The sequence below is a fragment of the Puma concolor genome, chromosome A1 (assembly GCF_028749965.1).
Source record: "Puma concolor isolate L17-30 chromosome A1, mPumCon1.1.hap2, whole genome shotgun sequence".
In the NCBI taxonomy this organism is placed as follows: Eukaryota; Metazoa; Chordata; class Mammalia; order Carnivora; family Felidae; genus Puma; species Puma concolor.
Genome location: NC_141667.1, coordinates 136739391 through 136767081, shown reverse-complemented (window position 1 = coordinate 136767081; position 27691 = coordinate 136739391). Strand labels below are relative to the sequence as shown.

Below are 27691 nucleotides of genomic sequence, written 5' to 3'. Positions count from 1 at the left end.
GTAAGTTGTTCATTGTGCTTTTAAAAGTTAGCTCTTTCCCCAAACACATCTTTCAGGCCAAAGCTTTAATAAATGTCCTCTAATATATCTTAGGTACATGAAAGGGGCGTATTCTGACACTTAGCAATTGCTGGTGTTTAAGTTTAAAGTCCTTGGCCCTGAGAAAATTATATTTTGTTTAAAGGAGCTGTATGAAACATATTTTTAGAAATTTTGTTAGAACGAAGCAATGCAGCATACAAAATACTGTTTACATGCTGAGGGTGTAAATAATAAAAGCGAACTATCAACAGCATCAATCTACCTTTCCTGGAAATTGGAAAAGTCAATTGCTGCCTCCTTGATATATTCTCTTGTCATTTTCTTTTGTGGTTTTCCATTTGTGCTTGGCCTCAAAATACCACTACTGAGGGGTGCCTGGGTGGCTCAGTCAGGTAAGCGTACGACTTCATCTCAGGTCATGATCTCGTGGTTCGTGGGTTCGAACCCCTCATCGGGCTCTGTGCTGACCGCTCAAGGCCTGGAGCCTGCTTCAGATTCCGTGTCCCTTGCTCTCTGCCCCTCCCCCACTCACGCTCTGTCTCTCTCTCTCTCTCAAAATAAATAAACATTAAAAAAAAATTTTTTTCAAATACCACTACTGAGAAGTTACTTATTTGATTATGATTCTCCTTGCAATCATGGTTTCTTCCAACAATGAAGACAGTCTGTTTGAGTTGCCATAGGGTTTAAATTATCACTCACCTAACTAATGATCATTTACACACAATGCTGGTTCAGTGAAAGGGAGAGTGAAAAGACCACCTTTTTCTCCCCTCTCCCATCTTCCCCATGGCCCTCTTCCAGTACAAGCTGTAAATCACACCTGGGAAGGAGATGACCGTGTAGGTTGAGAGAGAACGTAGGCCCAAGCCTTTTTTAAAATGCTGATTGTCGTCCTGTACTGAAAATATACTCAAAGTTGTGCAGTCAGCAAGTATTAATCACACAGTTTCTTATATCCAGACATCGGAAGGGAACAGATGGAGGCCAGTGTCAGAAAGGTATGTGATTCGACATGCCCTGGACATGGAACCGGGCAGTGGGGAGGTTGTGGGGAGCTGGGAAAGAGCACAGAGAATACTCCAGTGCACAGACGGAGGGCAGAACATGATACAACCAAGGCCACAGGGAGAAGACCAACATGGCTGGAACGGAGAACTCTTTCTGAAAAGCGAAGGAAGATGGCACAACTCTGGCAGGTTTTGGCTCATATCCAGATGCCGCAATCTGATGCCCAATAGAAAGCCGCTGTTGGTTCTGGAGCAGTGGCCTAACATAATGGAGGCCGTGTCTCAGGAGGATGAATTGGGCATTGATGTCCCAGGGGACTTGCAGAGGGAGACCCTGGAGATCACTGCTTTGTGTTCAGATGTCGAAGGGAAACGTGTGCAGCTGCAGCTCCCCAGAGCTGGTGACTTCATCCTGAAGCAGTGACAAAAGCCCTTTTGGGCTTTTTTTTTTTTTTTACACATAAGCTAGTTTGAGTTGGGTTTCTGTCCCTTCAGAATCAGAATCGTGACAATTAAATGCTTTTTGGGATTGAGTTGCCTTAAGCATTTAGAGAAGAGCGGGGATTGGGGCACACAGAATCAGAAGATAGAAAGGTAGCAGTGAGTCACGTGATTAGTCACCAGATAGGTACTTGTCCATCTTAATGCGAATGAGGGGAGCTCTGTGGGACCCATTTAAAGAGGTGTGGGGGCGCCTGGGTGGCTCAGTTGGTTAAGCGTCCGACTTCGGCTCAGGTCATGATCTCGCAGTCCATGAGTTGGAGCCCCGCATTGGGCTCTGTGCTGACCGCTCAGAGCCTGGAGCCTGTTTCAGATTCTGTGTCTCCCTCTCTGTCTGACCCTCCCGCTTTCACGCTCTGTCTCTCTCTGTTTCAAAAATAAAGAAACGTTAGAAAAAAAAATTTTTTTTAATTAAAAAAAAAAAAGGTGTGTTGGAGGGGTGCCTGGGTGGCTCAGTCGGTTAAGTGTCCCAACTTCGGCTCAGGTCCTGATCTCCCAGTTTGTGAGTTCAAGTCCTGCGTTAGGCTCTGTGCTGACAGCTCAGAGCCTGGAGCCTGCTTCAGATTCTGTGTCTCCCTCTCTCTCTGTACCACCCCCATTCACATGCTGTCTCTCTCTCTCCCAAAAATAAGTAAACATTAAAAAAAAAGAGAGAGAGAGAGAGAAGTGTGTTGGGGCCAGTTGGTGGCCTGGGGTAAGCCATTCTTCCCTGCCTGGTATAGCTGCTGAGTAGGAGCTAGCCCCTTGGCTATGGCAGTGTGCTTGGGACTCGGCAGAAGTAGTTTCCAGCCAGCAGAACCTTCCTTCTGCAGTCAGATAGCCTTTTTGCTCTTGTTCTCTTGGGCTCTGATGGTTTCTGAGATACTTTGCTAACGATATGTTAGCCACCTGTTGCTGACAATAGACATCTGTTACGTCGAACTGTCACATCTAAATCTATGTTTGCAAAACCCCACTCACCCAACTCCATTCCCTCCTATGGTCCCTGTAGTTTTTGGTGGCAGTTCTGTTTTTCCCATCCCCCAGAACCTTGGGGTTATCTTGGATGTTGCTCTCCAATGCTTGTTCTCTGCTCCCTTCTGGTATTATCTCTGGATTTGTTCTCCATTGCAGTCTCTGCTTCTTGCCTTAAACTCGTCCTCCTCTCTGCCTCCAGCACCCCCCTCCCCACCCCTGTGCCTGGCCACAGGTGGAGTATAATCCTCCAGAAGTACGTAGCTCATCAGGTCCTCACGATCAAAGTGTGGGAAACGGTGAGCACTTAATATCCTGTCTGCTTACAAATTCCTTCTGCTTACATATGTTCACTTTATCCCTGCTGCACAACAAATGAAGTCCAAACGCAGCCCGCTCTCATGGGACTCAAACTTGACCACAACATAATTGACTCTTCTTTCTACTGCCTATACTCCAGAGAAAACCAAACTGCTAGATTTCCTTGTGCATGTGTGACTCTACCTTGTCTGCGTGTTTTTGCTTCTGCCTTTCCTTGTATTTCTGCTGCCCTTTTGGAATCTCTACAAGTCTAAATTATATGTACCCAGCTCAAACGTCCATCCTTCCTTCCCCCAATGACCGTTGCACAAATACAGCGTCTCTTTGGATAGAAAAGTGGCAAAGGTGACCACACTGTGATACTGGAAGGTTTTGATTTTCTCCGTCCAACGGGATTGATTGATTGATTGATTGATTGATTTTTACTTACAGCACAAATAGAAATACAATTTACACTTCCGGTTTCTTGTACTGAAATGTATTTCTGACAGCTTTAATATGTGTCTGCTAAATGAGAAAAGACATATTGCTCCCATACACACACACAGTGATCATGCTTATTTCCTCCACAAATCTTCCCTGGTTTTCCTCTTGACAATTGGAAGAGATTTCTGAATTCCCAAGGCACTATCTTTGTGGTAGACATCCCTTATAACCTATATTATGCTTTACTTAGGTGCTAAATTAAAATTCCCTGTAGAGGCTAAGTCCTGGAGAGGGCAGCATCTGGCAGTATATTTTACACTTAGTAGGAACTCAAACATTGGAGGATAGTGGGGCGCCCGGGTGGCTTAGTCGGTTAAGCACCTGACTCTTGATTTCGGCTCAGGTCATGATCTCATAGCTGGTGAGTTTGAGTCCTAGGTTGGGCTATGCACTGACAGTGCAGAGCCTGCCTGGGATTCTCTCTCATTCTCTCTGTCTCCCCCTCCCCCACTCATGATCGCTCTCACTCTCTCTCTTTGCCTCCTTCCCTCCCTCCCTCCCTCTCTCTCAAAATAAATAAAACATTAAAAAATAAAAACACTTGAAAACAAGGACTTGGATAGCAGACCCACCTACTTTTATGATTTATGCTATATTTTACAACTTCTTTATAAGGATATTAACATGTTTTTAAATGTTCACAAAATAATACAGTGCATTAAAATTTATCAAGAACTCAATTCCTGCCTCTCCCATTCTCCATCTGCCCCCCTGGTAGCTTCTTCTGACTGTACCTGATTTACCTCTTGTGGTTACTTCATTATCTACAAAAATGTTTATATTTTTTCTTACTAACTTTAAACCTTATCTCTTCACTTTCCTGTTTTGATGGAACATAAGTCAACTCAGACTAACTCCCTGCTTCCCTCTACCGACCCCCAATGTTAAGTAGGCATATCCCTCTAAGTCCTATTTTCTCTTTTATCCCTTTATTTTTTTAATGTTTATTTATTTGAGAGAGAGAGAGAGAGCACGTGCAGTGGAGGGCCAGAGATAGGGAGACACAGAATCTGAAGCAGGCTCCAGCCTCTGAGCTGTCAGTCCAGAGCCCGACACGGGGCTTGAACCCACGAACAGTAAGATCATGATCTGAGCTGAAGGTGGATGCTTAATCAACCGAGCCACCCAGGTGCCCCTCTCTTTTATCTCTTTCAATAATATATCAACCTACGTCTGATGAACAGCCAGTGCACAGGTTTTCTCATGAGAGTTTAGGGGTGTGCTTGAAGGGAGGTGAGTGAGGGTGTCAGGAGCATAGGAGAGGTGGACAAGGCAGGTCACCAGGTGCCTTGTAAGCTATTATGGACTTGGACTCAGAATTGAAGAGTCGGGGCTCCTAGGTAGCTCTGCTCTGTCAATTAAGTGTCAGACTCTTGATGTCAGCTCAGGTCATGATCTCACAGTTCGTGAGTTTGAGCCCCATGTTGGGCTCTGCACTGACAATGTGGAACCCCATGGGGATTGTCCCCCCTGCCCCCTCTGCCCCTCCCCTGCTCGCTCACTGTCTCTCAAAATAAATAAATAAACTTACTATGGAAAAAAAAAAAAACAGAATTAAAGAGTCAAGGAAGGTTTCCCTTGCCCCATAATCTGTTTCATGGGTACCATCTTCTCTCTCAGAAGATATGCATTAGAAGACTATGGGTTTGTGCTTGTTTGGTTGTCTGTCTTAAGTTTTCTTCTGTGCTCTCAAGTCTGTTTCCTAAGGATTTTACTTCGCTGTTGGTACCAGAAAGGTTGTCAACTAAAAGACTGAACATACTTAGGTGCAGGGTACCCAGGATGGAGTGTGGAGCCCCACAGTGCTGTTGGTTTATGTTGGTCTTTTCGTTAAGACTTCAGGCTTTCTTCAAGGGGCTGGCAGTCCTGTGTTGTCGTCTCCTATTTCGGAAAGAGGGACTAGAGAGCTGTTCTGGGATCTATGGAAGGACATGGGTAGTGGATTGGCGCCTAGCCTGGGGACTACTTGATTCCAAATGGGAGGATGAGAAGGATTCACTGTGGGGCTCCACACTCCATCCTGGGTGCCCTGCACCTAAGTATGTTCAGTCTGTTAGTTGACAACCTTTCTGGTATCTCACCCCCATGGCAAAGTATCTGCCAGCTTGATGGTAGGTCTGATGATGGGAGCGGGGGTCCAGAGGAGGCATTTAAAGAACTCTTATTCAGGGGCTCCTGGGTGGCTCAGTCAGTTGAGCGTCCGACTCTGGATTCTGGCTCAGGTCACGATCTCAGGGTCATGGGATTGAGCCCCACCTTGGGCTCCATGCTAAGCATGGAGCCTGCTTAAGATTCTCTTTCACTATATGGCCCTTTGTAGCAACATGGATGGAACTGGAGAGTGTGATGCTAAGTGAAATAAGCCATACAGAGAAAGACAGATACCATATGGTTTCACTCTTATGTGGATCCTGAGAAACTTAACAGAAACCCATGGGGGAGGGGAAGGAAAAAAAAAAAAAAAGGTTAGAGTGGGAGAGAGCCAAAGCATAAGAGACTCTTAAAAACTGAGAACAAACTGAGGGTTGATGGGGGGTGGGAGGGAGGGGAGGGTGGGTAATGGGCATTGAGGAGGGCACCTGTTGGGATGAGCACTGGGTGTTGTATGGAAACCAATTTGACAATAAACTTCATATATTGAAAAAAAAAAAAAAAAAAGATTCTCTTTCACTCTTTCTCTGCCCTTCTCCCCCATTCATGCTGTCTCAAAATAAAATAAAATAAAATAGCATAAAATAATAAAATCTCCTTGACACCTTTAATTTAATCTCATGTATTCATCCACTTCTTAGTCCTCCTCCTACAGCACCTCACGGGACTCTGATAGACCAGATCACTGTTCTCTTATCTTCCATTAATGCCCATGTTCTAAGTACAGCTTCGTTACGTTGCTGCACAAGTTAATATTGTACTTTACTTTCCACTTTATATTTTACAGAAATTTGGGGACTTAACGCTTCTGTTGATGGTTTCCCTCCATTATCAGCAGGAGTGTTACTTTTTTTAGTTATTTTAAAGGGCTCAGAAAGGAGAGACAAACATTTGTGCTCGATCTCTCCCTCTTGAACTAGAAAGCCTGTCAGGTTTCATTAAAGGTTTCACTGAAACCAAAGAATACTATGTTTTGGGCATTTTTTTCTATCTGCCAGGAAGCCCATCAGAAAAAAAAAAAAAAGTTAATTTGTCAGAGATACTTTATTATTATTTGTCAGAGACATTTATTTTGAAATTTTTAACGTTAATTATTTCTTTTTGACAGATACACAGACAGAGCACAAGACAGGGAGGGGCAGAGAGAGACAGAGAGGGAGACACAGAATCCAAAGCAGACTCCAGGCTCTGAGCTGTCACCACAGAGCTCTATGCGAGGCTCAAACTCACAAACCGTGAGATCATGTCCTGAGCTGAAGTCGGACGCTTAACCAACTGAGCCACCCAGATACCGCGTTATTTATTTTGACAGAAAGAGAGAGGGAGAGAGAGAGAGAATCCCAAGCAGGCTTGTGCTGACAGCACAGAGCCCGATGTGGGGCTCACTCTCATGAACCATGAGATCACCACCTGATCTGAAATCAAGAGTCTGATGCCTAACCGACTGAGCCACCCAGGTGCCCCAACATTTTATTTTAATGTTATGCCAACCCCTAATATCAACTGAACTTCTCATTGTTTAACATCATTTATTCAAAAAGTCAATTCTAGAATATTGCAAGCATTGGTTATGTAGTTGTGATAAGACTGTCTCCTAAATGTTTCAATCAATTGACCATTAGAAAAATTGGCAAAATGTACATGCAAGCAGCTAATTCACAATACAGGAAATCTAAAAATATATGAGAACATACTCAACCTTACTCATAAGAAGAGAACAGTAAATCAAAACGATAATGGGATTTTTCTTTACCTCTCACATTTGCAAAGATCAAAAATTTAAAACGAGTCATTAAATTACTATTGTTATCCTGTGTACCAGGCACACAGAAATTTTTTTTTTTTTTTTTAGTTTCACACTTTACTAGTAAGAATGTATAAACACTGTTTTATATGGTGGGTGTGGCTTACAAAACCTCTACTGAGGGCAATTTGGCAACAACTATAAATGTTTTAAATTGTGTTTGTTTTGACACAGGTGATCCATTTCCAGGAAATTATCCTATGGATATATTGACACACATAATAAACATACAAGGATATTTGTTGCGGTGTTATTTTTATTTGTCATTAGACTGAAATCCACCTAAATGCCCATCAGTAAGGAACCGATTAAATTATAATTCATCCTTTACAGTGGAACTCATGCAATCATTAAAAAGAATGAGGAAGCCCTGTATATTCTGATAGGGAAAGAGCGCCAATATAAACAGAAAAAAAAAAAGAAAAGAAAAGGAAACTATATGATGACATGGTATCATTTGTGCTTTAAAAATACACACTCAGATGTGCCCAGCCTCTTCCTGGAAAGACACACAGTTGCCAGGAACAGTAGTGGGTGCCTCTTTGGAGAAAAACAGGGCCACCGTGAAATAGGGATAGAAAGATTTGGTTTTTGATTTGTAACTTTTTTTTTTAAGTTAATTTTTGAGAGAGCACAAGTAGGGGAGGGGCAGAGAGAGAGGAGGAAACAGGATCCAAAGCAGATTCCATGCTGTCACCAGTAAGCCCAGCGTGGGGCTTGAGCTCAAGAACAGTGAGATCGTTGAGGTTTGTGAGTTCAAGCCCCACGTCCGGCTCTGTGCTGACAGCTCAGAGCCTGGAGCCTGATTCAGATTCTGTGTCTCCCTCTGTCTCTACCCCACCCCTGCTTGTGCTCTCTCTCTCTGTCTTTCAAAAATTAATAAACATAAAAAAAAACAAAGTAAATAAAAAAGAACAGTGAGATCATGACCTGAATTGAAGTCAGAAGCTCAACCAACTAAGCCACCCAGGCGCCCCATTTTTGTAACTTTTTTTTTTCACTGAAGTCTAGTTGATACACAATGTGACAGAGTTGCAGGTGTATGACATAGTGATTCCACAGGTCTGTACCTTATGCTGTGATCACCATGAGTGCAGTTACCGTACAGTATTAAATACCATCCAACTGTATTCCCTGTGCTCTACCCTTCATCCCCGACTTACTCATTCCATAACGGGAAGCCGGAATGTCCCCTTCACCCGTTTTCCCCATCCTCCTACTCCTACCCCTGTGGCAGCTGTCACTTTGTTCTCTGGATGTATGGGTCTCTTTCTGCTTTTAGATTGTATTTATTCATTTGTTTTTTAGACTCCCACTATAAATGAAATCGTAAGATACTTATCTTTGTCAGTCTCACTTCTTTGACTTAGCACAATACCCTCTGAGTCTAGCCATGTTGTGGCAAATAGCAAGGTCTCATTCTTTTTAATGGCTGGGTGATATTCCATTGTGTATCTATACTGGATCTTCTTTATTCATCGACAGATGCTTGGGCTGCGTCCACAGCTTGGCTATTGTAAATAATGCTGCAGTAAACATAGGGGTGCATATATTTTCTCAAATCAGTATTTTTGTTTTCTTTGGGCAAATGCCCAGAAGTGGGATTGTTGGGTTGTATGGTATTTCTATTTTTAATTTTTTGAGGAACTTCCATATTGTTTTCCACACTGGCTGCCCCAAGTGACATTCACACCACCAGTGCACAAGGGTTCCATTTTCTTCACACCCTCACCAGCCCTTGTTAGTTCTTGTCTTTTTTAAGTCTGGCCATTCTGACGGGTGTGAGGTGATATCTCACCGTGGTTTTGATTTTCGTTTCCCTGATGACTGGCAAAGATTAGACACATCTTTTCATGTGTCTTTTGGCCTTATGGATAGCTTCTTTGGAAAAATGTCTATTCGGGTCCTCTGCCCATTTTCTTAGTGAGATTATTTATTTTTTGGTGTTGAGTTGTATAAGTTTTTTATGTATTTTGAATACTAACCACTTACCAGATAAATCATTTGCAGATAGCTTCTTGCATTCAGTAGGTTGACTTTTTATTTTGTTGATGGTTCCCTTCACTGTATAAAGGCTTTTTATTTTGGTATAGTCCCAATAGTTTATTTTTGCTTTTGTTTCCTTTGCCCAAGAAGACATATCTAGAAGAATGTTGGTAAGGTTAATGTCAAAGAGATTATTCACTCTGTTTTCTTCTGGGAGTGTTATGGTTTCAGGTCTCACACATAAGTCTTTAATCCATTTTGAGTTTATTTTTGTGTATGGTATAAGAAAGTGGTCCAGTTTCATTATTTTACACGTAGCTGTCCATTGTTCCCAGCACCATTTATTGAAGAGACTGTCTTTTCCCTATTGTGCATTTTTGTTTCCTTTGTCATAGATTAATTGACCATATAAGTGTGGGTGTATTTCTGGGCTCTCTATTCTGTCCCATTGATCTATGTGTCTGTTTTTGTGCCGGTACCATACCGTTTTGAGTACTATAGCTTTGTGTAGTATATCCTGAAATCTGGGATAGTGATGTCTCCAGGTTTGCTCTTCTTTGTCAAGATTGCTTTGGGTATTTGGGGTCTTTTGTGGCTCCAAACAAATTTTAGGATTATTTGTTCTAGTTCTGTGAAAAATGCTGTTGGTATTTTGATAGGGATTGTACTGACTGTGTAGATGGCTTTGGATAGGATAGACGTTTTAACCATATTCTTTCAATCCATGAACATGGGCTGTCTTTTCACTTGTGTCCTCTTCGCTTTCTTTCGTCAATGTTTTACAGTTTTCAGAGCTCCATTTGTAACTTTTGAATTATGCCTTCTGCTTCTAATACTCAGAAATGAATATGTAGATAGATAAATAAAATGTAAAGCTTCTAGACCAAGACAGACTGTATCTGAATTACAAATGAAACTCTTTTTCCTGACTTACAAAAATCTAGTTTGGGAGATTTGGCATTTACTTTGTAATTGGAGACGCTGAGGGGTCTTAGAGGGGCCCTGGTCTCCATCACCAACTCCTGCACCTTTGCACCCCATTCTGTTCCCTTATGGTTCCTGTGAAGTCTCAGTTTGTACTGTGGCTGCTGCGCACCCACCCCCAGAGCCCTCCTCTGTCCTTATAGCCCATCTTTTGCTTCTCACAAACTGCCACCCTTGCCTGCCAGCCAGTCTTGAAGCCACTAAGCAAGCAGCACACCCAAATCAAGGGTTTGGTGCCCCAGGCCTTGGCTTGCCCAGGTGCACATGAGTGTTCAGTACAGCATTTCAGCACAACACTGTACTGTGACAGACCTGGCCTTCATCACAACAGTCCCATTTCCAGGATTTTATCTCATGGAGACTGTCTGGGGAAACATATCCTATCCTCAGGTCACTTGCAAACTTTGTTGGTCAAGACTGTGGTTTCAGGATATGATGATCAGGGATTTTTTTGTTTAAGTGACAATGGATATAAACCTACCCTCACCCACACTACCATAAGGGAGTTTATGACATTTTTTATGCCTTCGCTTAGACCGATTTAACTTGAAGGTAGGTTCAAACACAGGAATTCACCACTGGAATTGGGAAGGAACACAGCTACCTGGACTGAGCCACAGGGAGGCACCAGTTCTCATTTACCTGGAGACACAGCCCATTCACTCACATGAGATGCAACTGAATCCTCATTCTGCCCAGTAGCTCCTTGGACAGCTTGTAACTTTTGAATTATGCCTTCTGCTTGGGACTTGCTTGGGATGATGGCTAAATTCAACTCATTCCCAGCATGAGGGACAAAAGGCCTGGGAGATGAATGTGACAGGAGAAAGGACAGTGGAGTTTACCTTCAACTCAAAGAGACTCTTTCCAGGACGAAGGGGACTTGGCTTCGTGTAAGAATTCTGATTCTGAAAAATGGTGAAAGGTTGATCATCTTATCATCAGATTAATGAGGTCTGGGAATTGACACATAATGTACTGTCGATAGGGATTGTCCAACCCGTGTTTTTATTTGTAGATTGCGTAACAGTGTGGGGCAGTGTCTCTTCCTGAAAATAGCACTTACTAGCCGGTGATAAGAACGCATTCTCCTAAACAGTACCATCCAGCTTGGTTAGCATGAGCATGACTGTCTCACTGCTCTGGAATCCCTACTGAAAGCTTTCAGGGCCTATAAGTGGCCCTTCAATTGGGTTGGAGATGGGAGAAGAAATAACTTGCCGAGGCCGAGTACAGATTGATCCTCTGTCCCCAGCATCTGCTGCTGCTTCTAAGGATCCTTAAAACCGCCAGCCACTTGTTTCTTCAGCTGCCCAGCCCTGAGCATCCTGCCCTGCCATCGGGAACCCTTCTGATAAGCATTTGTTGAAAGAGGAAGGTTGGAACGTGCCACTGCTGGGGCGTCCACTAGGGCCGCCTCCAATGATCGCTGAGAAGTTCCAGCAAGTACGTCTTGCAAGTACCCAACACCAGCAGCAATTATTTGGCAGAAAACAGCCTTTGCCATCACTGCACTTAAGGGTGTGGGGCAAAGATCGGCTCATGGGGTGTTGGAGAGAGCAGACCTCACCCTCACCAGTAGGGCAGGAGAGCTCACTGAGGATGACATGGACCGTGTGTGTACCATGATGCGGAATCCATGCCAGTATAAGCTCGCAGACTGGTTCTGCAACAGACGAAAGGACGTCAAGGATGGAAAAAATACAACCAGGTCCTGGCCAATGGTACAAACACCAAACTACGCGAAGGCCTGGAGCGACTGGCGAAGATTCAGGCCCAAAGAAGGTGGCATCCCTTCTGGGGACTTCGTGTCCGAGGCCAGCACTGAAAGACCACAGGCTGCTGTGGCCATACTGTGGGTGGGTCCAAGGAATCTTTAGGCCTTGTCTGTGAATAAATAGTTTATACATGGAAGGGAGGGAGGGAGGGAGGGAGGGAGGGAGGGAGAAAAGAAGGAAGGAACGAGGAAGGAAGGAAAAAGAAGAAAGGAAAGAAAGAAAAGGAAAAGAAAGATTATTCTTTTGGTTTGGTTTTGGGGATTTTTTAGTTGACCCTCCTAGTCACTGTCCCTGAAAGGCCTTGTCTTGTTTAAAAAAAAGAAAGAGGGGCGCCTGTGTAGCTCAGTCATTTAAGCGTTCGACTCTTGATTCCGCTCAGGTCGCGATCCCAGGGTCGTGGGATCAAGCCTCGGGTCTGGCTCTGTCCTGAGCACGGAGCCTCCTTAGATCTCTGTCTCCTTCTGCCCCTCCCTGACTCATGTAGGTGTCTTCTCTTTCTCTCTAAGAAAAAAAAAACAAAAACGAAAAAACCTGATTTCTTTATTTTCATGCTTTAAATGAGACCTGTTACTTCCTCTCCCTTGCTGGTGAATTCAGCTTTAGTGATGGTAACTTAAGAGCCACTGAGGGACCTCAAGGAACCGTTCCAGTCCCCTCCCACGCTCTGCTCACTCAGACACTGGCAGTCTCTGCTGTTGGGATTGTCCATAGTTTAGTCTGCTGCCGCAGGACATCAGAGGTAAGGGGTGCTTGCAGGAGTGATCTCGTCTGCATTAGGAATCAACTTGCTTGAGTTTTCTGTAGCATCTTCAAGTCAACAAAACTCTAAAACTGAAATCAGCCCATACAGCAGTGTCACTTTGTGTTTGAGACACTACCGGATGAATCCCATATCAGTCAACATGTATTAAGGACCACTATGAGCAGGGGCACCTCAGTGGCTCAGTTGGTTGAGTGTCTGACTTCAGCTCAGGTCACAAACTCGCGGTTTGTGAGTTCGAGCCCCGCATCGGGCTCTGTGCTGACAGCTCAGAGCCTGGAGCCTGCTTTGGATTCTGTGTCTCCCTCTCTTTCTGCCCTTCCCCTGCTTATGCTCTGTCTCTCTCTGTCTCTCAAAAATAAGTAAAATGTTTAAAAAAAATTTTTTTAAAAGGACCACTATGAGCCAAATGCTGAGCTGAGTGCTGTGGAAAAAACACACGAGTTCCCCATTTCTAAGGAATTTAGTAATTGGATAAATAAGACATTTGCCCAGAGCTGAGGTCCCCTTAGGGCTACATCCATACAGAGGGGCACATTTTTATGAGTGCTTCTTAGTGGGAAGGCTCTTTCTAAGTACACAGAGGTGCTGGACAGGACAGTAGTGGCTCGGTTCTTGTATAAAATCGGTAAATATGTAAATAAATGCTGAGTGGATTATTGAGGGTCCACACAGATTTATTCTCCCTACTTCAAGAGGGGCTCTCAAGTGGATTACTGTCTGATGCCTTTGAAGAATCAGAATGTGTGTGTGTCTTGGGGAGGGGAGTTAGGAGAGATATGCTCTAAAGCCCCTTAAGAGTTCCCAAATTCTCTGAGTCTGTGAATTAAACTGGATGCTAACATTAAATAAAATCCTCTATTTTAAACCAGAGTGGTGTTTTCCTATTAATATTTCAAAGCCTTCCCTTTACCTTTCATCACATAATGCAATTCATTTATGGACTGAATTCTTTTTTTTTTTTTTTTTTAATTTTTTAACGTTTATTTATTTTTGAGACAGAGAGAGACAGAGCATGAACGGGGGAGGGTCAGAGAGAGGGAGACACAGAATCGGAAACAGGCTCCAGGCTCTGAGCCATCAGCCCAGAGCCTGACGTGGGGCTCGAACTCACGGACCACGAGATCGTGACCTGAGCCGAAGTCAGCCGCTTAACCGACTGAGCCACCCAGGCGCCCCTGGACTGAATTCTTTTAATGTACTTAAGTGCTTTTGAGTGCTTTGAGAATTGAAGAAGTGGAAAGTTGGGCTCCTGTTCTTGAATATTTATGTACTTAGGAAGAGAGAAATACTAACCACAGTATAAGAATATCCACCATATGTAGGGATTGCCCATTGGATACCTTGTCAAATACCCTTGGTGTTGATGTTGACACTACAGCAGTGTTACTGGTATGGGCTGGCAACCTCAAATACTGTGAAAAGGGTCTTAAGCAAGCAACCACAAAACTTCAACTAACCGGTGACATTTCCTGCCTGTGCGGTCATCTGCAGGTGAAGACACCAAATAGGTGGTGAATGGGGATTAAAATTAGCCGAACGATCATAGCGACGCTACCTTAGTATTTTCCCTTTCTGTTCAGCCACCGTGGCGTTCTCACATTCTCAGAAATCTGTCTTGTGAATCCTGTGCTTTGCAGACTGACACCAAAGAAGGTCTGCTCCATGGAAATTAAAACACTGTGTATGTGCCTTCCCGCCTTCCTTTCTCTCCTCTTGCTCGTATTGGAATTGGTGTCCCCAGTCCCTAACATTGAGGGAACTCAACTCCTGTATCCACCACACTCATTACCTCCACTGGTTTGTGGTTCAGCATGCAAACCATCCTGACTTGCTTTTGCCTCTAGTCCTTCTTTTACCAAGGTCAGCCCTAAAAGCCTAGTGATCGTCATTATATACCAGCACTCACCTAGACTATGTGATCAGTATAAAAGGCAATAAGATCCTCACACTGCCCTGGAGCTCTCACACTAAAGAGCTAATAAGGGGGCTAGATGGATGGACCAGTGACTGGGGGAGGGGGGTAGATGGCAGGGAGAAGAGTTAGAGAATAGGAGGGTGAGTGTGGACCCAGAGGCCTCCCAACTCAGAACCATTCTGATTCTGTGAACTTGGCCAAGTTGATAAGTGAGAGCCTCAGATTCCAGATCTGTAATCTGGGAGTAATAATTCCTACCCAGCCTGGGTGGTGGTGTAGATTAGACTGGAAATTGCTTAGAGAGGTCCTTGGTTAAAACATCAACAACCCAAAATGGGACCTATATAACTACAACATTGGGTGTTAAGGGAAATGCAGACAAAGGGGCGGGGGCTCCCAGCAGAAAGGCTCACAGCTGGCTGTGAGCCTGTGTGCTGTGCACATGTGTGCAGGGGCCCTCCCAGACTCCAGGTGATCTGTCGCCTCAGCATGCTAGCCGGGCAGAGCTGGGCAGCGTGGGGCCCTCTTGCGCACGCCCGGCAGCCACCAAGTCCCCACAAAGTCGGATGTTTACCTGCAGCAGCAGGCAGGACCTGGAGCTCCTGCCCTTGAGGCACCAGCTGAGAGGCTTCAGAACGGAGATCTGGAAAGCGCACAGCTGTCCACGCTGACTTCAGCCTGTTGTGGGGCTTGAACATCATTCCCCTCTCCAGAAAGCAAGGTTTTCTCATCGTTTTTCCTTCCACATGTCCCCCTTCCCCGGATGTCTAAGGTGAAGCGTTTTTCTCTCTTCTCCAGCTCAGAGGCTGAGAATGGTTTGGAGGAGAAAAAGAAGATCTGCAGGTCGCCAACAGCCCAGTCCCCTACCCCGTCCTGCGAGGCTGAGTCCCCAGACCAGAAGAGAATCATTTCCTTGCGGTGAGTGTCCTCACGTTGACTCTTGGTTCTTTGGGGCCTTTGGGGAGGAGGGGTGGCTGGGAGGAGCTGATGTTTCTAGTTCAATGGCAGTTGTCACAAGTGAGGATCCACTGTAACCAGATAACCCCCTGAGAAAGAAGTGGGGTGGTTTTCCTCAGTCTCGGCACGGATGCATGCCTTCCTTTCTCATCCCTTTCTGGCAGCTTACTTTCTCCTTCCTGCCCCAACCTACTGCAGAACACCTGCCCCTCTCTTCAAGGACTGATCTCGCTGAGTGATAAAGCCAGGATAGCCCATTGCCTGGCATAGGTTGATACGGCACCTGGAAAGGCTGGCCGGGGTGCTGGTGCGGCCCGCCCAGGTTGGAGTATCTGCTCTGCCTGTGCGTGTGCACACCTGTCTCGCTTTCCTGGCAGCCACGAAAAAGCGGAGGGGGAGCCCTGCCTGGGATCCCCGGACAGGGTGTGCATGTCCGTTTCTTGGGGCCGGTGCTGGTGGGTCCAGCGTCAGTTTGGTCGTGAGCCTAGAAGGGAACAGGCAGTTTTGAGATGAGGCGCGGTCCCTGTCACTCTCAGAGACTCTTCGTTACATGCTTTTTCTCACATGCAAGGAAGAAGTAGGAGCTCAGAGTTGTTTTTGTGCCCTCATCAGAGAATGATCATTTCAGTGGTCAGTTAACGGTGCATGTAGCCAGGGGTCTGTACTGAGTGGTGGAGCGATTGCTCATGTCTCTGTTACTGGAACTGTCAGAACTGTACCTTCTGGGTCTTCGGGCCTCTGCTAAAGGATAATTAAATAACTCCTGCCTTTCCCTTCCTTCCTGGCTACACAGCCCATTCCCTCTCTCCACATCCTTCCTTCACTCAAGACCAAGCCTAAGTCTTCTCTCTCCCCCACATTTTTCTTTCCTGCCCCTTCCACTTCTCTCTTCACCAGCTCTGCATGGCTGTTTGGACACATCTCACTTTCAGCGCTTCTTTCCATAGCTGTTTGCTGTCAGAGCACCTTGCCTCACTCAGCAAATGAGGCTCGGGCAAACGCACAAAGCATGTCGTTTCTTGTATCTCTCACCATTACTGACTGGCTCCAGCAGGCGCTTTAAAAACACTGTGGCTTTTTCTCTGCCTCCCCCAGGCTTTGGGTGAGAATAATACACTCATCATGAGGGCATGTCTGTCAAATGGTGTGGGTGTGTCATCTGTGCAGTTGCAAAGAGCCCCACGCTTGATGTAATGCTCTGCTCTCGCTGTCTGGAAATTCCTAATTCTTGAATAAGAGGCCCTACATTTTCATTCTGCACTCGACTTCCGGTCCTGCGCATAGTGACCTGTGAGATGAGAGAGTAACAGGGTAGACAGAAAGATACCAATGCCATATAAATAAGCGCCCCTTCCACCCCTTCCCCAGAGACCAGTGCTGTGCACACAAGCCCCTTCTGCTTGTGCCTCTTGAGTTCGTCAGGGATACATCGGCCTTGCCTGTCAGAATTTGCTTACAGTCCTTCAGAAGGTCTGATCGTTGCCTTGATGATTCCATTAACATTTACTAGTGTGAATCAGTCGAGGTAATTAATTCGGATTAGTGGATGGTATACTAATAGGTAAATTGCCATTTGTGAAAATTATTTTTGACTACAAATGTTTACTCATAATTTCAAAAAAAAAAAGTAACCCCTAGAATTCCAAAGTCATTTGTATCTGCAAATAGGTTCAGTGGCCAGTAGCTAAATCCAAATCTGACACCTGGAATCAATGAGAGGTATTTCACCTGTGGTTAGAGCATCATGGACCCAAACTGTTGTGGCTGGCAGCAGCTTGGAATATCATTTGGCCCATCTTTTCAGGGCTGAGAAACCCAGAGTCTGAAGTCTTAACTGCAGTCATTTCTGTCTCTCAGTCACACCCTTGTACCACCTGAATTACGCAAGATTCTTAACTCTGCTTTGAACCAAATACTCATTTAAAAAAAAAAATTTTTTTAACGTTTATTTATTTTTGAGACAGAGAGAGACAGAGCATGAATGGGGGAGGGTCAGAGAGAGAGGGAGACACAGAATCGGAAACAGGCTCCAGGCTCTGAGCCGTCAGCACAGAGCCCGACGCGGGGTTGGAACTCACGGACCGTGAGATCATGACCTGAGCCGAAGTCGGACGCTCAACCGACTGAGCCACCCAGGCGCCCCGAACCAAATACTCATTTTAACTGAGCCTCTTTCTAAGGAATCATACTGTAGGATCATGGATTTCATGTGCCATTTTTCCCCAAAATGAAAAAAAAATACATACTTGTATCATAAAAGTGGTTTTTATATACATCTCTGAAAACCATACATGCATTCCACTTGAGAATGATTCTGTTTGTCAGGTTGAAGATATGTGCAAATTCACACACCTACTCAAATGAAGAGCCAGGACTAGAATCACCTTAGAAACAAATACTGGAGCTCTGACCTCTGTCCTTAGTAGAACAAAGGAAAACTTGACTTTCCAACGTGGTCTTCATTTTTATCCTGATTTCACTTCTACTGTTTTCCCACTCTGGGATGTTTTGTTTCTCTTTTCCTTATACCCAACTCCTGCTTATCCTCTGAGGCTCAGTGTATTAAACCTGCGTTGTGCTGTCAATCTCCTCTTACCTCCTTCTGAACTTAGGGTGTCTATACCTCCTCCTAATAGCTGTGCTATGTATTATTATTGGGCGCTACGTCTTGTACTGCCTTAGAAAAAAGATGTTGGATGCATTCACAGGCTTCTTAAGGAAAAAGACCGTCTTGTGTCCCTCTAGGCCTTTAATACAATGCCCTACTCATTTAACCCATGTTAAATATTAATAGAATTCTGAAACGAAAATATTCTTTGATCGAATTATAGCTGCAGTTTTGTTTAATAATTTGCCTACAGTACTTTTACTGCTTAAAATCCTTTGAGATGGTATAATTACCTTCACAATTCAGTTTGTATTTCTCCCTTCTAGAAGTCTGCGTTTCTGCAGATTGAGGTTGTGGCCCTGTGAAACCATCCCAGTCTCCCACACACTATGCTGTGTAAATGCTCTTAGAGTATTAGGAGTGATCACTGGTGTCCAGAAAAACAAAACAAAACAAATGTCAGGTTTTCTTGTGAGATGGCATGCTAATCAAGATTTATTACAATAGGATTAATGAGTAGCATTAAACAATTCATCTTACAGACTCCCTGGGTTCTCTTTGCTCAGGTCAAAATCCAGTTTTGATGGTGCCTCTTTAGCAAGTGATAAGAACGACTGTAAAACAGAAAGCAAAAATGAATCTAAGATGGACAGGAAGAAGTCTTCGTCTTCCAGCCAGGTAACTTGGGAATGCGGACTGCACTGATCAGAGGATGGGGGGACCCCTAGAGCCAAGGGAAAGGAAGGACCCAAATGTGTATCTTCCTGCCATTCACGACTCTCGTAGGCAGATAGTAGAGAATCTGGAACACAGAACAGGATGCAGATCCTTCGGCCGACTGTTAATCAGTTTCATATTTCCCCACTGACCTTCCGGTATATCCCGGGTGGCGGTGAGTTGCATACCATGACCCCTAACTCTGACAAGTGCCCCAAGAGCAGGGACCTATGTGGTCATGTGCTGGTCTAAAAACCAGCCAAGATAATTAGCTCGCCTAACGATTAAGAGAGTTGTGATGCCCTTGCATCAAAATGAAAGAGTGTGATACAGCACCTGTGTGAATGGAAGGCAACCCAGCTTCCCACTGAAGAGGAAAACCTGTGGACCATCACGATTCTCCTCCAGAAGCAGTTCAGTTCCGCTCTAAAACCCACCCCGATAGGTAACTAAGCCCAGTCCTGTGTCATGGAGTGTGGCATACTTACTGGGACCAGTAGTTTGAGGTTGTTTTTTAACACTCCCCCCCCCCACCCCGCTAAATACTCGAATATGTGTTTCCTAAGAAGGAGAACAAAAAACCCATTGGCACACACAAGAAATTTAACTGAATAGTAAATACACAAAAATATTACTCCTATAAAATCCATTTCAGAATTCCACAGTCTTCCAGTAGTCATTGCCTGCATCAATGTTTTTTGCCCCCCACCCACCCAAATGAATCCAGTCAGGAGCCAAATAATGGATTTATCTGTCCCTTTTTTTTTTTTTTTTTTTAATGTTTTTATTTTTGAGACAGAGAGAGACAGAGCATGAGCAGGGGAGGGGCAGAGAGAGAGGGAGACACAGAATCTGAAGCAGGCTCCAGGCTCCGAGCTGTCAGCACAGAGCCTGACGCGGGGCTCGAACTCACAGACCGTGAGATCATGACCTGAGCCCAACCGACCAAGCCACCCAGGCACCCCTATCTGTCCCTTTTAATGTACATCATTTCCACTGGCTTTTTTTTTCTTTCTTTCTTTCTTTTTTTTTTTTTTCCGTTTATTACATTCACATTTGTGAAGACTTCATGTTCCAGGTTGTTTTTTGGATTTTTTGGCTCAGGTTATTTTTCTTAAACGCTTTCATTTTTGAGGCAGACAGACAGATCGCAAGCAAGGGAGGGGCAGAAAGAGAGGGAGACACAGAATCCGAAGCAGGCTCCAGGGTCTGAGCTGTCAGCACAGAGCCCAACAGAGGGCTCAAATCCACGAACCAGGAGATAATGACCTTAGCAGAAGTCGAACAAATAACCACCTGAGCCACCCAGGCACCCCTTGGCCCAGGTTACTTTTAAATCAACTCATGCAACCAATGCTCACTGTAGCCATTAAAAAAGAAAAAAAGAATCTCCGGAAAGCCTCGTTGGAATACCTCGCTTTAATCCGGGTAACTTTCTGGATGCAAAATGTACTTTTAGGAAGCAGCATGAGATAACCTACTTTACATGAGGCATTTATAAAATAGCTGACTTGTGGGGCCCCATCGATCGCCTGTAGGACCTTTCTAAAGCTCTTCCTTATGGCGATCTTGGGCCAATTCTGCATGGTTTGGCATGAAGGGCCTGCTTGTACTGTCTGTTCTGCTCATAAGACTTTTTTTTTTTATCAAAAGCATCCTGTCAGAGAGCGCCTGAGTGGCTCAGTCAGTTAAGTGTGCGACTTAATTTCGGCTCAGGTCATGATCTCAGAATTTGTGAGTTCAAGCCCCGCGCTGGGCTCTGTACTGACAACATAGAGCCTGCTAGGGATTCTCTCTCTCCCTGTGTCTCTGCCCCTCCCCTGCTCATGCTCTCTGTCTCTCTCTCTCTCAAAATAAATAAATACACATTAAAAAAAAAAAAAAATCCTGTCAGCCAGAGGTCCTGTGGAAGGAGGACCAGTTCTGCCTCTTAGCTGAGTGGTGCCATTTAAATGACTCAGTTTCCCTGAGGCACACTGTCCAGACGAATGGAATGGGGACACCAGTTCCCCAGGTTATTTGGGGGATGCTATTTGGGAAGGCACGTGACCAAATGTAAATGGCTGGCTGTACATTGTTGTTGTCACAGTTGTGGAAACACATGCCTTGAACATGAAGCGATGTGCCATCTGTCAGACTCTTGGGGCTGCTACCGCCCTGGAGAGTTAAGCTTATTTTTACGAAGTCCTAATTTGGCTGGATGGTCGTGTCGCCCTGACACTGGCTAAGGATATGCCCTCACGACAAAAAGAGTGATAGGGACAATACCAGGTAGTGGGTCTTTTGGATGTATTGTCCGTTTAAGCCTTATGGCGGTCCTGAGACAGGTAGTATATGTGCCTTCTGGCACAGAGGAGGAAACTGAGGCCCAGCAAAGCTAACTCACTAGGTCACAGTCACACACCAAAGGGGACATGTAGCCAAGACTTGAACTAGGTTTATCTGAGCTCTTAACCACTGCTGTCCTCCAAGAGTACTTGGATCTTTAGTGTCCTAGGATCTCCTACCTTCCCTGGTGAGATCCCTTCGTGACATTTATTAGGAACGTCCTTGGCCAGCCACCTTGGCACAAGGCTGCAGCATGATTTCACGTGTCTTTCCAACCAGCAAGTCACTATCTTGTTGGAAAATGAAACCTTTGTGCCCTGCCGTCTTTGAGGGGTTGTGTCGAAGACTGTTCGATCAGAGACAAGGAGTTCCTAAAGATATTCTGTGAAGGGAGGGGAAATCTGTTACGTAATTTACGTTGAAGTTAAAATTGGTGATGTTATGCCAAGAAATGCCAGCGGTGACGCCTGTGTTGTGTTCTCCTTGTAGTATAAGGCAAACATGCACTTCCACAAGCTGTTTCTTGATGTCCCAACCGAAGAACCATTGAGGCAGAGTAAGTTCTGACCTGTTTGACTGTTTTGAAAATACGCTAGTTGGCTGGGGGAGAGAAAGCGGGCTCTGTCTGGGAACAGGATCACCAAGGGGAACGTGGGTTCGAAAGTTATGATGTAACGGTGATGGCAGCTTCATTCAGCTTTCCTCAAGCATCTTGAAAGATGAGAGAGTAGAATGGGAAACTGAATCCCTCCACACGACAGGGAACCCTCCAAGATGATTCCGGAATGATCTCCTCACCTTCTGTATTCACTGCTGCAGTGCACTACATTTGGGCTGTCCTGAGATTTCAGATAACAAGGCTGGAGGAAGAGAGGCCACTAGAAGAAGGCAGAAGGGAAACACAGATTCTCATGTGCAGACACGTGTCCGTCCCTGAGCTGTACTGGGCGTGATTATCACACCAGAACATCTTATCCAGCACGCCAGTTAGGACCTACTCAGCTCCTCTTAGGTCCATTAAGACCAAGGTTCCATTCTAGCTTCCAGGATACAGATGTTGAGGCAGGATGCCTCTCATGATGGCCAAACATGTGGGTCACATGCGCTTCCCACAGTGAGATCATCCACTTCAAAAGGAGTCGTTAGTGACAGTCCCAGGGAAGGAGGGGCAGGACTGCCGACATTAGCACAGGCCGACATACCTTCCTAAGTAGAGGACATTTTGAAACTCCATTCTTGAACTCTTATTTGCAATGATAGCCTTGTCTTGCCATTTTGATTGTTGTACTCCTGTGGGTAAGGCTTTGGAGTTAAACACAAACCCTCTTCCCCATATCTTTATTCCACTAAAGATGACTGACAACGAAGTGACAGATCTTTTGAGTACGAGTGTATTGCCTCTGCCAATCCTGAGTCCCCAACATACATACACAATTTTTATTTTACATGGAAACTCTAAATGCTCTTATACCTGTATATATTTTCCCAGGTTTTACGTGTGCTCTACAGAAAGAGATATTATACCAGGGGAAGCTCTTCGTATCAGAAAACTGGATTTGTTTTCATTCCAAGGTGTTCGGAAAAGACACTAAGGTTAGTATAAGTTTTTTTTAAAACAAAGCTATGCACTTTATTATATATTGTGAATATCAGTCATTTTCAATGTAACAGTGTTTATAAATATTTGTATTGTTATCATACCCTTATATGTTTATTTCCTTCATCGTTGTTCCTAATATTAGTTTCTAAATGCCTCTAAATGACACCAAGTTCCCTTTTCCCCTAAAGACCACTCTCGATGTATTTCTCTATACACATATATCTCTCCCACAACCCTATGCTGACGCCTTTTTACCCAGATGTCACCAGAGACCTCTTACAGCTATTCATTTGGAGAGTGTGCCATAATTTGTTTCAAAGACATATATTACACCCAAGACCTTTTCTTAAATAAATAATGATTTTTGCACCGTGTACATATCAGTTACCAGTCAGAGACACGTAGAAAAACAAGCCTATCAATAAGCTAGTGATTAGAGCTCACTTTGTAGCATCACCAGCACCACATGAGCAGGAACTGAAACATTTACGGCCTGGTCTGGGAGAGTCAAACACCCACCATCCCCAGTGGACCACAACGGACAACTTGTCCTTCTCATAAAACAGATGTGGGGGAGGACAGGCCCAAGACACGTGAGCTATTAAGGAGGATAGCTTGAAGGAAATGGCAGTTTTCCCCATGCGCTTCTAAGCAAAGACCTTGGGGCTGTGTCATAAGAAGGAAAAAGATAATTCCATCCCACTGACATTCTGTCCCTTTGACCGGCGATGTCACACCATTCAGGCCACCACAGCGAGGAGTCAGAGATACACCTTCTTAGGGTCGTGTGACCTAATGAGTTTTGAATCATTCTGATTCATGATTATAAATAAGCAGCTTTTATATCCATGAAGTCGCTGACTGAAAACCTTTTGTTTTGAGTGGTAGATAGATTTTATTTAAATAGTCTCCCTAAAGCCCCTGTCAGGCTTTTAGACAGTGACCACATCACAAATACAATGGAAATTCTCCATTTTGCTGGTGTTGGGTCAACAGACTAGCACACCACTCTTCAGGTCAGACGTGTTATTTTAATGTTGTTCCCAAATCATAAAGAGTCGTGTTTAGATACACATACTTTGGTAAACACTATTACCCGAATCAGTATCACACAAAGCACGATTAAGCAGTGCTCCACTGTATTTCTAGATTTCTCATTTATAAGAACTTGTTCATGGAGTAGGGAAGGGATTGATTGGGTAGCAGTGATCTGCTGTTCAGCGTGATAGGCTAATTCTCAGGAATTCAGACAGAGCCAGCCTCTCTGATGAAAGCAGCGCGTCTAGAGACATTAGTGAACAAAGACTTAGTCTTTGTTAAAGGATGGAAGGGATGGGGGAATTCTTGTTTGTTTTTTAAGTTTACTTATTTATTTTGAGAGGGAGAGAGTGCGCATGAGCGGGGGAGCAGGGGAGGGGCAGAGAGAGAATCCCAATCAGGCTCCGCACTGTCAGCACAGAGCCCAATGCAGCGCTCGAACTCACAAACCATGAATGAGTTCAAGTCCTGGCTACACATCTCCCTTGGCGTGTGATTGTGACCTAGTGAGTTAGCCTCGCTAGGCCTTAGCTTCCTCCTCTGCGCCAGAAGGCACATATACTACTTGCCTCAGAGGACCACCATAAGGCTTATATGGACAATACATTCAATACTAGGGCCATTTCTGGGTAGTTTGGCATGAAAGGCCTGCTTGTACTGTCTCTCTGTTCTGCTCCTAAGACTTTTTTTTTTTTTTTTTTTTTTTAATCAAAAGCATCCTGTCAGGGGCACCTAGGTGGCTCAGTCAGTTAAGTGTCTGACTCTTGATTTTGGCTTAGGTCATGATCTCACAGTTCGTGAGTTCAAGCCCCGCACTGGGCTCTGTGCTGACAACATAGAGCCTGCTTGGGATTCTCTCTCTCCCTCTGTCTCTGCCCCTCCCCTGCTCACACACACTCTCTCTCTCTCTCTCTCAAAATAAATAAATACACATTAAAAAAAAAAAAATCGTGTCAGGCAGACGTCCTGTGGGAGGAGGACCAGTTCTGCCTCTTAGCTGAGTGGTGCCATTTAAATGACTCAGTTTCCCTGAGACACACTGTCCAGACGAATGGAATGGGGACACCAGTTCCCCGGGTTATTTGGGGGATGCTATTTGGGAAGGCACGTGACCAAATGTAAATGGCTGGCTGTACACTGTTGTTGTCACAGTTGTGGAAACACATGCCTTGAACATGAAGCGATGTGCCATCTGTCAGACTCTTGGGGCTGCTACCGCCCTGGAGAGTTAAGCTTATTTTTACGAAGTCCTAATTTGGCTGGATGGTCGTGTCGCCCTGACACTGGCGAAGGATATGCCCTCACGACAAAAAGAGTGATAGGGACAATACCAGGTAGTGGGTCTTTTGGATGTGCTACAGCTACTCTAAGAGACAAGAGACTGGAAATTACCAGGAGGTGGGAAATACGAACCATGAGAGTGATTTGTACGTTTCTTCCCCTCTGAGGATGGTGTCAGGGAGATTGGGTCCTCAGATCTGGGGCAGACTTTCCTTACTGGCTCCAACACCTTCCAATATGAACTAAAGTCAACCAAACAGTGCACTCTAGGAAGAGACATTTTCTAGGCACCCTCCCCTGGAAAAATATTAATAAATGTAATCAGGACCTTTTGATCATTCTGGCAGTATTTTCAGATGCTGGTAACATTAAATGCACGTATAAGATTCCATCTAGGCCCAAACGGAAAAGTGATTGATGCTTTATTTCTCAAATGTGATCTGGCTGTCATTTTATACTTAAGAAGCGGTTGGTTGAAAACTCCTTGTTAAAGTGTTCCATGCCCTAGGTTATGAAGATACCCAAATTTATAGCCCCTAGTTTCTGTGTGTTTGTGTCACTACTCAGAAACAAAATTAGATTCACTTTTATATCCTCATCCATCTTGGTATCCCAACTTAAAATGTAGGAGTCATCTCATTCTTCAAAATTTTAGAGGGTAGAGTTCTTTAGCAAAATACTTGTTAGCAAATGTCTCATTAAGATTAGCCCCTCGATGGGGCGCCTGGGTGGCGCAGTCGGTTAAGCGTCCGACTTCAGCCAGGTCACGATCTCGCGGTCCGTGAGTTCGAGCCCCGCGTCGGGCTCTGGGCTGGTGGCTCGGAGCCTGGAGCCTGTTTCCGATTCTGTGTCTCCCTCTCTCTCTGCCCCTCCCCCGTTCATGCTCTGTCTCTCTCTGTCCCAAAAATAAATAAAAACGTTGAAAAAAAAAATTTTTTTTAAAAAGATTAGCCCCTCGGGGCGCCCGGGTGGCTCAGTCAGTTAAGCATCCAACTCTTGATTTGGGCTCAGGTCATGATCTCACAATTTGTGAGCTTGAGCCCCGCATTGGGCTCTGCGCTGTGTGGAGCCTGCTTGGGATTCTCTCTGCTTCTCTCTCTCTCTCTCTGTTTCTCTCTCTCAAAATAAATAAATAAACTTAAAAAAGATTAGCCTCTCCTTCTTCCATAGTCTTCCTATCTGGAACTTTGAGGAATAGAACATTTCCATCTCATAAGCCTAAATATGGGAATGTAAGTATTCAGAATTAAAAGCTCTTTTTTCTTCCTTCAAGTTGGCAGTACTAACCTAAGGCCCTCCTCTCCCCCCACTGACCTTGTTCTCTTTTAGAATATGCAAAGCATTTTTACAAAATGTACATGTGTGTGTGTGTACCCGTGGAGGGAGTCAGGTCATTTTGCCATGGATGTGTGTTACTCTGTTTTCCAGGATCAAAGGGATATTATCCATTTCTCTGTGAATCCAAAGTGGGTTGGAGGGATATAACATAAAAGTATCAGGAACATCTGGTCTTTATAGTATCTGGTCCATGCATGTAGTACATTGTATGAAAAACAACGCACATCTTGGATCAGATTGGTTCATCTTTGTAACCTGTTACATTTATGACCTTGGGCAAGTCACATACCTCTTGAAACACATTTCCTTATGTCTTAGAATATCTCCTTCCTGGGGTCCCTGGGTAGCTCAGTCAGTTAAGCATCTGACTCTTGATTTCAGCTCAGGTCATGATCTCACAGTTGGTGAGTTCGAGCCCCACATCGGACTCACTGCTTCAGATGCTCTGTCCCCCCTCTCTGTCCCTCCCCTGCTTGCTCTCTCACTGTCTCTCAAAAATAAAAATAAACCTAAAAAAATTTTTTTTAAAAGATTAACTCCTTCCCAGGACTGTCACAATTTGATGACATTCTCATTTGGTGACTAGGAGGCAATAAATGGTAGCCACTTCATTTGTCATTGTTTTTTTTTTTTTAATTTTTTTTTTTTTCAACGTTTATTTTTTTGGGGGACAGAGAGAGACACAGCACGAACGGGGGAGGGGCAGAGAGAGAGGGAGACACAGATATGGAAACAGGCTCCAGGCTCTGAGCCATCAGCCCAGAGCCTGACGCGGGGCTCGAACTCACGGACCGCGAGATCGTGACCTGGCTGAAGTCGGACGCTTAACCGACTGCGCCACCCAGGCGCCCCCATTTGTCATTGTTTTAATTCTCGATTGTTTGAACCAGAAAAGAAGTTAGAGTTCTTTTATTTTACCCAATCTTTTTTTAGGAGACAAATGAGGAAATGACTTTTTTTTTTTTTTTTTAATATGGACCACTTCATGAATTTTCACATCATCCATGTGCAGGGGCCATGCTAATCTTCTCTGTATTGTTCTAATTTTAGTCTGTGCACAGGCTTCCTAAGCGAGTACAATGAGTGAGTTTCTTAATGAGTGCTAGGCATTTTCCATATATTATCTCAT

The 27691-nt window shown here is 44.6% G+C and overlaps 1 protein-coding gene and 1 non-coding gene across 3 annotated transcripts in view; one reads left to right on the top strand and one right to left on the bottom strand.

Moving 5' to 3' along the window:
* Nucleotides 1-27691, top strand: part of GRAMD2B (GRAM domain containing 2B) — a 120495-nt gene that overhangs the window by 75976 nt on the left and 16828 nt on the right. For both annotated transcript variants that reach the window (XM_025923471.2, XM_086705198.1), the window contains exons 2-5: nt 15494-15613; nt 18827-18938; nt 21795-21861; nt 22795-22898. In XM_025923471.2, the coding sequence (XP_025779256.1) occupies nt 15494-15613; nt 18827-18938; nt 21795-21861; nt 22795-22898 (403 nt within the window). The remainder of the gene's footprint in view (nt 1-15493; nt 15614-18826; nt 18939-21794; nt 21862-22794; nt 22899-27691) is intronic.
* LOC112861793 (U6 spliceosomal RNA) lies at nt 27530-27634 on the bottom strand. The gene has a single exon (XR_003223690.1). It is a non-coding gene; the product is annotated as a U6 spliceosomal RNA (small nuclear RNA).